The sequence below is a fragment of the Xenopus laevis genome, chromosome 8S (genome assembly GCF_017654675.1).
Source record: "Xenopus laevis strain J_2021 chromosome 8S, Xenopus_laevis_v10.1, whole genome shotgun sequence".
NCBI lineage: Eukaryota > Metazoa > Chordata > Amphibia > Anura > Pipidae > Xenopus > Xenopus laevis.
Window position 1 is genome coordinate 101,387,672 of NC_054386.1, and position 13,088 is coordinate 101,400,759.

Below are 13,088 nucleotides of genomic sequence, written 5' to 3' on the forward strand. Positions count from 1 at the left end.
TATAAATATATAAGGGGATCATATAACAATCTCTCTAATGATTTATTTACCAGTAGGTCTTTCCAGCTGACACGAGGTCACCCATTCCGATTAGAAGAAAAGAGGTTCCAGCTAAATATTGGGAAGGGGTTTTTTACAGTGAGAGCTGTAAAGATGTGGAATTCTCTCCCTGAATCAGTGGTACAGGCTGATACATTAGATAGGTACAAGGAAGGGTCGGATGCTTTATTCACCAGTAGCTCCTCCCAGCAGACAGGAGGGAGCCAATGAGATTAGAGGAGGGAAAGGGGTGTTACAGGGAGAGCTGGGAAGTGAATCAGTGGTACAGGCTGATACATTAGATAGCTTTAAGAAGGGGTTGGATGGCTTTTTAGCAAGTAAGGGAATACAGGGTTATGGGAAATAGCTCATAGTCCAAGTTGATCCAGGGATTAATCCGATTGCCATTTTGGAGTCAGGAAGGAATTTTTCCCCCTCTAAGGCAAATTGGAGAGGCTTCAGATGGGTTTTTTGCCTTCCTCTGGATCAACTGGCAGATAGGTAGTTAATAAACAAAAAAAAAAAAAAAGGTTGAACTCGATGGACACGTGTCTTTTTTCAACCTTACTTACTATGTTACTATGTTACTATGTATGTTACATCATTTACATGATATTCATGGCTTTTGTGTGTTATATGTGTATAGTACATGTGTGTGATACTTCCTACATACTATGTCTGCCAACACGTCCCACCATCACTTTATAAGCAGGGATCATACTGACTTTATATTTCTATAAACAGCCAATAGAATATACAGTGAAACCTCGATTTTAAGTCCCCTGGTTTTAAGTCTCCACGCGTTTTACATTTTTTATTTGTGGTCCCACCAATTTATAATGCATTTCAATGGGTGCATTTAGGCAATGTTTTCCCGGATTTTACATGAAAATTTTGCCCTGATGTTCTCAAAAACAGTTTTTTTTCCCTTCCTACTTCAGTGCAACTCGGCTCCTACTTCAGCAGTTCAATGGGGGCCCGGCTGATCCAGGAAATGAAGCCCCACTTTACATATAGAAGCCATCGGGCCTGGAACAATAGTCCCCCCAGTGCCCCCCTGATGGTGGCCTTTCCCAAAATTAATGCATTTTCCATCAAGTGGAGGGCCGGTTTGGGATCTGCAGTAATCATACAGTTAAAATCACAGAGGGGGGGGGGGCTGTCTAACAAACTGGCACCCTCCCCCCCCCAGCAATTAACCCTTTCCTTTTTATTTAATGCTCTTTCATACACTTGATTAAAGCATTAGTGAACACTTATATGGAAGTCACAATAACTCTCGACTGACTGGTTATCATTCCCTTTTTATTGGGGATTTTCATAGTACCTGAGTTCCTCATAGTCTGCCTCCATTTCTTGCAGTCTCTTCCCTGGCTCCCAGCTGTGTCTGCGGAATGCGTCCATCGAGTGCAGGGATGATCGAAGGCGGCAGGACCTCCGCAATGGGACTGCAATGAATCCATCCAGCTCCTCACTGTGTAAATCCTCCTCACTGGGTATCCGCGGGTCCAAGGCAGAAAGGCAGCGTTGTTTGGGAACCCTCGCCATGAAGACCCCTGCTTCCCCGCCAGTCACAAACACGTCTGCATTATTCATTCTGGAGTCCTTAAAAACATCCAAGCTGTGTTTTGAAAACAATAACCATAGGTAACCAGTAATACTTGGGTTGTTCTGTTTCCATTAAGGGAAGACATATGAGGCTTGAGGAGCTTTGGAGGAATTTGAGGGTTGGGGAGATCTGTGCCCATGAAGGAGAGACCTGTGAGGGTTGGGGAGATCTGTGCCCATGAAGGAGAGACCTGTGAGGGTTGGGGAGATCTGTGCCCATGAAGGAGAGACCTGTAAGGGTTGGGGATGATGTGTCCATGAAGGAGAGCCCCATGAGCCCTGGAGAGCTCTGTGCCCATGAAGGAGAGACCTGTGAGGGTTGGGGAACTCTGTGCCCATGAAGGATAGACCTGTGAGGGTTGAGGAACTCTGTGCCCATGAAGGAGAGACCTGTGAGGGCTGGGGAGCTCTGTGCCCATGAAGGAGAGACCTGTGAGGGTTGAGGAGTTCTGTGCCCATGAAGGAGAGACCTGTGAGGGTTGGGGAGATCTGTGCCCATGAAGGAGAGACCTGTGAGGATAGAGGAGCTCTGTGCCCATGAAGGAGAGACCTGTGAGGGTTGGGGAACTCTGTGCCCATGAAGGAGAGACCTGTGAGGGTTGGGGAGCTCTGTGCCCATGAAGGAGAGACCTGTGAGGGTTGGGGAGCTCTGTGCCCATGAAGGAGAGACCTGTGAGGGTTGGGGGGCTCTGTGCCAATAAAGGAGAGACCTTAGGGAGCTTTGTACACCTGAAAAGAACACTGGGGTTGGGGGGAGTTCTATATGCATAAAGGAAAGACTAAACTATGACTAATCTGGGGATACTCACCTACCTCCCAACAGGATATAAGATTAGGATCTGCATTGTCCAAAAGGTAAACACTCCGTTGCTTTGAGTTCAGTCCAAACGAGATGTTACATTTGTCTCATTCCCTTTCCTGCAGACAGAAAAGGAAGAGTCAATATAATCTAGTAATGAGCTCACTGCTGTACATCTGATGGCAAAGGTTTATAAGTCCCTTTCTCTCACCCTCATAAACATCTCCACAAAACAAACAAAAACAAAAGTATAATCGAAGCGATACCCATATTGGCTAAAAATAAAAATACATTTGAGCTTCCGGAGGACCAAGTCCCCTTTGGCAGACAATATATCTGACGAAAAAGTACCTCTGCGCCTCATGGTATCATTACCCACATTTTGGATTTATTGATCGTATGCTCTGGATGGAAGCGGGGGTCCTGATACCAGAACAAAGATTAAGGGTAAATATACCAGTTATATTGACTTTATGCTCTGAAAGCTTGCAATGCATTTTTATTATTAGCCAAATAGCCAATATAGGTATCGCTTCTACAAAACTTTTGTATTTGTTTTTTTATTTTACATCTCTACAGACACTATTTTCAATTTTTTTGGCTTTATATTGATATAATTAGTGTTAGCTGATACGGTAACAGTTTTTACCAAAGCAATAACCACTACCAACTGGATACACATAATATAATGATATATATCCTATTATTTTAACGGTGGCCATTCAAGGACCAATAAAAGCTGCCAACTCGGCACCTTTCCAACCAATATCCACAATATCTCAGAATCATAGAGGTTTGGAGATCCTGTCGGACCATGACCACATTGGGGCATTGATGAAGTCCTTTTCCAAGAGGGTCGTCCAACCCAATTTGACCCAGCATATTGCTGCTAAAGCATATGTCCAGCTATAAGTTCAACAATGGGGGTCCCCAACCTTTTTAACCCATGAGCCACATTCAAATGTAAAAAGAGTTGGGGTGCCAAATAAGGGCAGTCATTGGCTATTTGGAAGCCCCTAAAATTAAAAAATAAGCACCTGCTTTAGAGCAGTGACATACGGTAAGATTTGGGGAGATTAGTCGCCCCCTTCTTCGGGCAACTGATCTACCAAAACTGCCTTCACCAATTGCCGTCAGGATGGCACTCGGAGCACTTCATTTTCCGAAGTTGTCTGAAGATTCCTCATGAGACGACTTTGGAAAATGAAGCGTTCTAGCCAGCGGGAAGGCAGTTTGGGGAGATTAGTCGCCCGAAAAAGAGGAGATTTGTCGCTAATCTCAACTAATCTTAGCGTGTGTCACTGGAAGCAAAATGCAAGGGATTGGCAAGCTACTGTTGGGGATCACCGTTCTGGAATGGCCAATTTTATTTAAAACTTTTGTATATAATTAGCATTGGGGTACTGTGGTTGAATACCCCCAGCACAATGAATGAGGTTTATATTTTTGTTTGCTCCAGGTGCTATGACTTCCTCCCATGGGACAAACACATACCTGGAGCTGCATTATTATATCCCCCTCCCAGTTGTAGCCAATAGGAACACTGGATTGTAAGCTCCACTGGACAGGGATGTGAATGATGAAGAGTCCGTGCTGGTGCTTCTCAGTAACGACACTCCAGTGAGTCCAACTCAGCAGGGGCATTACCCAGGGGCAGATAATTAAATGGTAAGTTTGATAGAGGGACTGGTTTAATATATCCGTGGGTGAGGCACATCCCCAGCTCTGGACTGGTTTGTGACACCGATTTCCAGTCTAATCCCAGTAACCCAATAAGATGTGTGACGTCAGGGAGAAACTATCACTAGTGAAGCCTGACAGTAAGTGATTACTGGAGAATAAAGGACCAGTCACTCACTGAAGGCTCCAGGCACTGATAATTAACCTGCCCAGAAAAAGACCGGTCGGCAGGTGATTATTAACCCAGAGGTTTGTGGGACTGAGGGGGGGATGGAAGAGCTGGAAAAAACTAGTAATATTATATTTATTATTATTAACATTATTAGTATGTATTTTTAGAGCGCCAACATATTGTGCAGCGCTGTATTTATATAGAGTCACACAGCGCAGAGATTACACATCCCAATGGAGCTTACAATCTAAAGTCCACACACTATGGTCTGTTTTGTGCCTGTATGTAATTAAATGAAAGCACCAGGACACAGGGAGCCCATAAATATGTCCTACAGATTGCTTTTGTTTTTTTTCTTTTTTAAAAAGTTTGGGAACCCCTCTTAATTCTTTGGAGTTTTGTTTATCATTGGCTGAGCTTTCAAAGTAGCAACTTCCATTTAATATATAACTTGCCTTATGGGAACAGTAGTATTTCAGCAGTGACATCAAGTTTATTGGATTAACAGAAAATATGCATCATAACTAAATTAGACAGGTGCATAAATTTGGGCACCCCAACAGCGATATTACATCATTACTTAGTTACAAATGTAACAGCCTCTAGACGCCTCCTATAGCCTTTGATGAGTGTCTGGATTGTGGATGTGGCTATTTGTGACGATTGGTCCATACAAAATCTCTCCAGTTCAGTTAAATGTGATGGCTGCCGAGCATGGACAGTCTGCTTCAACTCATCCCATAGATTTCCATGATATTCAAGTCGGGGGACTCCAGAATATTGTACTTGTCCCTCTGCATAAATGTCTTTGTAGATTTCCAAGTGAGTTTAGGGTCATTGTCTTGTTGGAATATCCGACCCCTGCAGCGGAACTTCAACTTTGTGACTGATGCTTGAACATTATCCTGAAGGATTTGTTGATATTGGGTTGAATTCATCCCACCCTGGACTTTAACAAGGGCCCCAGTAGTCCCTGAACTAGCCACACAGCCCCTGAACTAGCCACACAGCCCCTGAACTAGCCACACAGCCCCTGAACTAGCCACACAGTCCCTGAACTAGCCACACAGTCCCTGAACTAGCCACACAGTCCCTGAAATAGCCACACAGCCCCTGAAATAGCCACACAGCCCCTGAAATAGCCACACAGCCCCTGAACTAGCCACACAGCCCCTGAACTAGCCATACAGCCCCTGAAATAGCCACACAGCCCCTGAACTAGCCACACAGCCCCATAACTAGCCACACAGCCCCTGAACTAGTCACACAGCCCCTGAACTAGTCACACAGCCCCTGAACTAGTCACACAGCCCCACAGCATGATGGGACCTGTCGGTAGCAGGTGTTTTTCTTGGAATGTCGTGTTCTTCTCCCGCCATGCAAAGCGCTTTTTGTTATGAGCAAATAACTCCATTTTTGTCTCATCAGTCCAAAGCTCTTTGTTCCAAAATGCCTGTGTCTTGTGTAAATGATCTTTTCCATAGAACAAGCGAGTGTGTTTGTGTGAGTGCAGAAAGGGCTTCTCATCCCCCTGCCATACACATGTTCTTTGTGCAAATTGTGCTGAATTGTAGAACGATGTACAGATACACCTGCATCTGCAGCAAGATCTTCTTGCAGGTCTTTGGAGATGATCTTTGGCTTGTCTGTAACATTCTCACAATCCTCCGCATATGTCGCTCCTGGATTTTTCTTGGCCTGTCAGACCTGGGTTTTACAGCAACTGTGCCTGTGGCCTTCCATTTCCTCATTCCATTCCTTACAGTTGGAACTGACAGTTTAATAAACCTCTGAGATGCTTTTTGTAGCCTTCCCCTAAACCCTGATACTGAACAATCTTTGTTTTCAGATCTTTTTTGAGAGTTGCTTTGAGGATCCCATGCTGTCACTCTTCAGAGGAGAGTCAAACAGAAGCACAACTTGCAATTGGTCTCCTTAAATACCTTTTCTCATGATTGGACCCACCTGCCTATGAAGTTCAAGGCTTAACGAGCTAATCCAACCAATTTGGTGTTGTCAGTAATCAGTATTGAGCAGTTACATGCATTCAAATTATAAGGGTACCCAAATTTTTGCACAGCCAGTTTTTCACATTAGATTTAATTCCATACAACTGAATACTGCTTCACTAAAAATCTTTGTTCAGAAAACACCCCAGTACTCAGAGGTTCCATGAGAAATGAAAAGAGTCAATTATTTTTGCAGGCTGAGAGGGGTTCCCAAACTTTTACATCGGACTGTACAAAAAACACTGAAAGATTCACATGAGCGTATGTTGGACAATTACATTTCATAAGGCAAAAGTTTATTTTTGGGAATACATTTGCTTTAACATTTTCGAGGCTGAAAAGACACACAGCTCTGAATGATGAAACTGCCCACAATCTATAGCTGCAATTTATCATACAAATGTAACACAATGTCCCTGCACAGATCCATACTAGAGACCCACAACATGTACAACTTACACTCATAGGCGGTTGTTCTCCTTCTCACCTTCAGCAATAAGATCCCTTACCTTCCTCTGCTGCACACCTGGGACAATACACCTAAAAGCCCCGCCTCCAGGATCCCACTCCCTGTCTGGTTGGTTGCCAATACCATGGAAGAGCTGAGCTGAGCCAATCTGTGACAAGCAGGAAGTCCTCCTGTAAACGTATCCTATTTAAATGGACTGGAGATTTAAAGGGTCCGGGGGTCATTCTCTAGTGATGTGGGGTATTATATACAAACTCCTATTTAGTTTATTATTAATTACATACAAGCATTGAAGACTGATAAAGAAAGTAAAATAATGGATGACTACACAGGGATAAAACAAAGGTCAGGATGAATTATATCCAGAATAGAAGTTTATTGGGAGGAAGTAGTAGGAAATCATTGTGTAAAGCTGCCCATAGACGCACAGATCCTATCGTACAAAACGAGGATTCGTATGATTTTCGGATCGCGTGCGGAGAGTGCCGACTTCTTTCGTCCGAAGCCCATTGCGCATCGTAATCGGATCGTTCGGCCATATGCCCAAACGTTCAGATTACCCCCGATGTAGCCACGCTCGTTAATGGCATATCGGGGAAAGAGCGCTCGTTTGGCGATGTCGGATCTTTGCGTCTATGGCCACCTTAACCCTATAAATGTAACTCTGGAAAGCAACATGGATAACATCACTCACAACATTCGAAAATTGTGGAGAGGGACAAAACACAGAGTTTTAGGGCAAGGCCAGACGTGGCGTTTTTGCTGCGTTTTTACATTGCGTTTTTAAAAAAGAACAGCCAGGCGTAAATACGCATAAACTGCACTACCACTGAAACGAATGGAAAACGCACTATGGCAATTCACACAGGGCGCTGGCAAGCTGAAATCCGCCACGGGACGCCAGTATTTTAGCAGAAACGCCAATACGTCAAGAAACAACCAAATCAATAGACTCTATGGGATCTGCACGTTTGAAACTGCACTTTGCCTTAATACGCAGCGTATTTTAAATATGGCGTCCAAATTCTCAGTGAGAACAATGAGAAGTGCATGTTGGGAAAAGAATCCTACAGCTGAAAAACGCATGTTGACGGTCACATGTGGTTTCAGTGGCGTATTTATGCCTGGCTGTTCTTTTTTAAAAACGCAAAAATAAAACGCCGCATATACGCCACGTCTGGCCTTGCCCTTAGGGTCATGATTTATGTGTTATAACAGTTTTGCTAATGATGCTGAAATTGTCCTTCAAGCGGTGGGTCACAGTTTCCCCCCAGTTTCTTTGCTTATCTGTAATTGTTACAAATGTATCTCAGTGCAGCTGCTCAGTGTTCTGGGCTCTCTGCCAAAAAAAGCGTCTTATTTTAAAGGATAAGTAAACCTTAAAAATAAGTGAATGTAAAATTGATGAGGGGGCTATTCCAAGCACCTTTGTCATTTACATTCATAATTTATTTTGTTTTTATTCCAAGATATTAAGGGATACATGTACTGTTAATATGAATGAATTTTGTTACAACAGCGCCACCTGCTGGTCAGTTTCCCACCAGTCTGACCAGCAAGTAGTCAAGGAAGTTGTCAGGAGAAAGAAAGAGGCTGATGTTCTTCTGCTTAGGAAAGATGTGAGAAATGTTTCTAATCAGTTTTAAACATTTATATTATTTTATTATAATGAAGTCTATGGGAGTTGGCCTTTCTGTACCTTGGAGCTTTCTGGATAACGGGTTTCCGGGTATTGGATCTCATACTGGTATTATATAACAGGGCACTTGGTACCCATATCGACTGCTCTTTGAACTGCAGCCCCCGCTATGATCCTGTAGTGTAAGGGGCCCAGACTCACAGTCTCTACTCAGAGCAACTATAGGGTTATTTGTACAGGAGTAAAAGTCTCTGTGTAATCTCTTGTCTGCCCTGAGAGCTCTCTGCCTGGAATGTAAAGTGCCCACTGTCTGGCACAGACTAACCAGCCCTTCTGTGCCCTCTGCACTATCACCATATACATCTGTGTGCCACCAAGTCTACACACTGTGTAACTACTACTGCTGGTTCATTCACACACATACCTAATGTGTAACTCTACTCCTGTATTCCTACCCTGCACATCAATCTAATCCCTGTGTATATAATGTGTACCAACACACTAATCCCTGTATATATCTACTGTACATACCACTACTAATCCTAGTATCCACTGTACATTCCAATACTTATCCTAGTATCCACTGTACATACCACTACTAATCCTAGTATCCACTATACATACCACTACTAATCCTAATATATACCTACTGTACATACCACTACTAATCCTAGTATCCACTGTACATACCACTACTAATCCTAGTATATACCTACTGCACATAACACTACTAATCCTATTATATACCTACTGTACATACCACTACTAGTCCCTGTATGTACCTATTGTACATACCACTACTAATCCTAGTATCCACTATACATACCACCACCAAACCTAGTATCCACTGTACATTTCAGCAGTTGCGCATTTCATCAGTGGTGCATTTCATCAGTGGCGCATTTCATCAGTGGCGCATTTCATCAGTGGCGCATTTCATCAGTGGCGCATTTCATCAGTGGCGCATTTCAGCAGTGGCGCATTTCATCAGTGGCGCATTTCATCAGTGGCGCATTTCAGTAGTGGCGCATTTCAGCAGTGGCGCATTTCAGAAGGAGAGGGACCGGCATGAATAAGAGCATCTGGGTTTATGGGCACAGGGATTTTTGGGCTGAGGCCACTTACAGTCCTTTCGGAGGGTGTTGTGGAGTCAGTTACTAGTGGTGACTGATAACAGGGACCATAATGTAACCCCCCCCATAAACACACACAGAGCAATTGGCGCTTGTGTATAACAAAGTGGCACAATCAGTCCTGGGTCGGCTTCCATTCTTCCCGGCTCTTTAACCTATCTTTCCTATCTGCACAAGCAGAGCGATGGGGGTGGGGTGGATGTTTCACCTATTTGCCAGAATGAATGCTACATCCCCTATTTTGACTTTTCCATATACATCTATTTTCCCTAAAGAAAGCCTTTTTTTCCAGAAAATATCTTAAAACAACCTCAGTACTGTTTCCCTGGCTTAAAGTGACACTGACACTATGATATCATTGGCCAATGAGCACGTCACTTTAAATACATCCCCTACAATACGTTTTGGTCTCCCCTCATCTATTAATTACCAATATCTGAGAAGGCTCCATTTCTGATGGTAGGGGGTTTCTCATTAAGCCATTAATCATTAAAGGGATGGTTCACCTTTAAGTCAACTTGTAGTATGTTATAGAATGGCCAATTCTAAACAACTTTTCATGTGGTCTTCATTGTTTATTTTTTTTATAGTTTTTGAATTATTTGCAGTTTTTTCTGATTTTTTCCAGCTTTCAAAAGGGGTCATTGACCCCATCTATAATCAAATGCTCTGTAAGGCTACAAATGTATTGTTATTGCTACTATTTATTACTCCTCTTTCTATTCAGGCCTCTCCTATTCATATTTCCGTTAGCCACAGGACTAGTCACCTCTAGTAACCATGCATCATGTAGCATTTACTAGTTACCTGTTGGAAAGCAAACATACTATTGGTCGATGTCTTATTACTACACCTGGGCAAAATGTGTGTCTTTCTTTCCATATGGGGGTTAGCTCTTTTGTATAGGGTACTAATACTGTAAGCTCCTGGGGTTAGGGTCACCCAATATTCTACTAGACAGTCAACTTTGTGAAGCAGTGTCTCCAATAGATTGCAATCTCCTTGGGACACGATCTCTTATGTCATCAATAGATTGCAAGCTTCTTGACACAGGGTTTCTCATTATACCACTAGACTGTGGCTTCTTGACTTTGACATTCCAATATAACATTAGATCGTAAGCTCCTTGGCACAGAGTGTCCAATTATACCACTAGGCTGTAAATCCCACTAGTTCTATGATCTTTATGGGAGGGTTTCCATTACCCACATTACTCTGCTAGTCAGTAAAATCCATGGGAAAGTCCCCTCATTGCTCAGTTCTCAGGTCTAACCCCACATAAAGGGAAAGCAGAGAAGCTACGGACCGTTAAGCCCCAAACCTTTGATCAAGCCCTTCCCAGATCCATTAACTCTCGACCTGCACAATCACTGCACCATAAAGCTCATTTGTTTGGGAATTATATGAGTGAGGATATTGGCCGGAGGTTTATGGGTCGCTGTTACCTGGGTACCTGGCCCATTTTGAGTTTTATTTCTTGTTCAACACCTGGAGATGGGGGGTGCAGATGCCTAGCAACAAGACCCCTGGAGAGTGCCCTTTAAATGCATTCGGAAACATGACCGTTCTTTAGGTCATAAAGGAAGATCCCCCCCTAATAAAGAGGATGGCATGGCAACTAGTGATTCCTCATTCTCCTCTATTTTAAATTGATAATGGTTATACATGGCGCTGTACACTGGTTACTCAAACTCCTGTCCCACAGAGCTTACAGTCCAACTTCCTTGAGCCTATGGGCACCCATATCATGCCTAGGGCCATGTCCATTGATCACAAATGAGCTCCTATGTGTTTTGCTGAAGAGCAGAAGAAGGAGTTGACCACTTCATTCACTTTTGAAGGACCCAATAAGATATTCTTCTTCTTAGTATTTAGGCACAGGTGTGTGGTGTTTATACAAATGGCCTGTAGGTGTCACTGTGCACAATAGTCATACTGTGTACATAGTACTTTCTATACTGCATAAAAGTATTAGAGTTGAAGCTACTGTTGAAGTGTAATGGCTGCATGAACCTGCTAATAAAACCCTGTTTACTCTACTCATCCTCGGCTTCCCAGAAAGGGGGTCTGGGAACAGCAGATTCGGGAAGAGGTTGGACATTCCTCTTCCCGAACCATAAAGAGTCCACTGGATGATACATTCCCATAACACCATTCAGCAGTCAATGTCATTGAGATGCAACATGAAGGTTCCGCGTTCTGTGCTCCCAACCACAAGGTCTTCGCTCCTCCCCTTCCATGTAAAAGTGTCACTGGGATTCTGTGGTTTCTCCATGAAACAATAAAACAATAGCGACGAGGGTGTGACACGAAATGTCTCCAGCCTTCTTATGTCACATATCAAAGAGGGAAACAAAGAGAATAACAAGGTGCCCCCGTTTGTGTCTCCTTCATTGATGATATCATGTTTGGGAAATGTGCACCCGCTTACTGGAACGCCCAATGAAATTGGCACAGGACAAAGCCCAGACACTATCTCCTATGTTACACTCTTGCCTAAACTATTATTATACACCCAATATGGTCTCTCCCATAGCTTTACTCTTAGCCTGTACAAAGACCGTAAAACTATGGCAGCATAGGTATTCCCTGTACTAAGCACAATTCAGCAGGAACGGTCCCTAAGTTTGCTCATAGTCTGTACAGAGAGATCCAATAAAAAATGGCAGCATAGTTATTCCCTGTACTAAGCACAATTCAGCAGGAACAGTCCCTAAGTTTGCTCATAGTCTGTACAGAGAGATCCCATAAAACTATGGTACATAGGTATTCCCTGTACTAAGCACAATTCAGCAGGAACAGTCCCTAAGTTTGCTCATAGTCTGCACAGAGAGATCCCATAAAACTATGGCAGCATAGGTATTCCCCTGTACTAAGCACAATTCAGCAGGAACAGCCCCTAAGTTTGCTCATAGTCTGTACAGAGAGATCCCATAAAACTATGGCAGCATAGGTATTCCCTGTACTAAGCACAATTCAGCAGGAACAGTCCCTAAGTTTGCTCATAGTCTGCACAGAGAGATCCCATAAAACTATGGCAGCATAGGTATTCCCCTGTACTAAGCACAATTCAGCAGGAACAGTCCCTAAGTTTGCTCATAGTCTGTACAGAGAGATCCCATAAAACTATGGCACATAGGTATTCCCTGTACTAAGCACAATTCAGCAGGAACAGTCCCCTAAGTTTGCTCATAGTCTGTACAGAGAGATCCCATAAAACTATGGCAGCATAGGTATTCCCTGTACTAAGCACAATTCAGCAGGAACAGTCCCTAAGTTTGCTCATAGTCTGTACAGAGAGATCCCATAAAACTATGGCAGCATAGGTATTCCCTGTACTAAGCACAATTCAGAGGAACAGTCCCTAAGTTTGCTCATAGTCTGTACAGAGAGATCCCATAAAACTATGGTACATAGGTATTCCTCTGTACTAAGCACAATTCAGCAGGAACAGTCCCTAAGTTACAGAGAAATCCCATAAAACTATGGCAGTATAGGTATTCCCTGTACTAAGCACAATTCAGCAGGAACAGTCCCTAA

The 13,088-nt window shown here is 43.3% G+C and overlaps 1 protein-coding gene across 5 annotated transcripts in view; it reads right to left on the reverse strand.

Annotated features, from left to right (window-relative positions):
• arhgef2.S (Rho/Rac guanine nucleotide exchange factor 2 S homeolog) overlaps positions 1 to 13,088 on the reverse strand; it is a 91,358-nt gene that overhangs the window by 68,725 nt on the left and 9,545 nt on the right. For 2 of the 5 annotated variants that reach the window (XM_041574543.1, XM_041574542.1), the window contains exons 2-3: positions 2,461 to 2,565; positions 1,367 to 1,660 (exon numbers count right to left, since the gene is read on the reverse strand). In XM_041574543.1, the coding sequence (XP_041430477.1) occupies positions 1,367 to 1,660; positions 2,461 to 2,492 (326 nt within the window). In that variant the 5' untranslated portion in view covers positions 2,493 to 2,565. Of the gene's footprint in view, positions 1 to 1,366; positions 1,661 to 2,456; positions 2,566 to 6,766; positions 6,783 to 13,088 lie in introns of those variants that run through there. The other 3 variants (XM_041574544.1, XM_041574545.1, XM_041574546.1) reach the window with 3 other exon arrangements.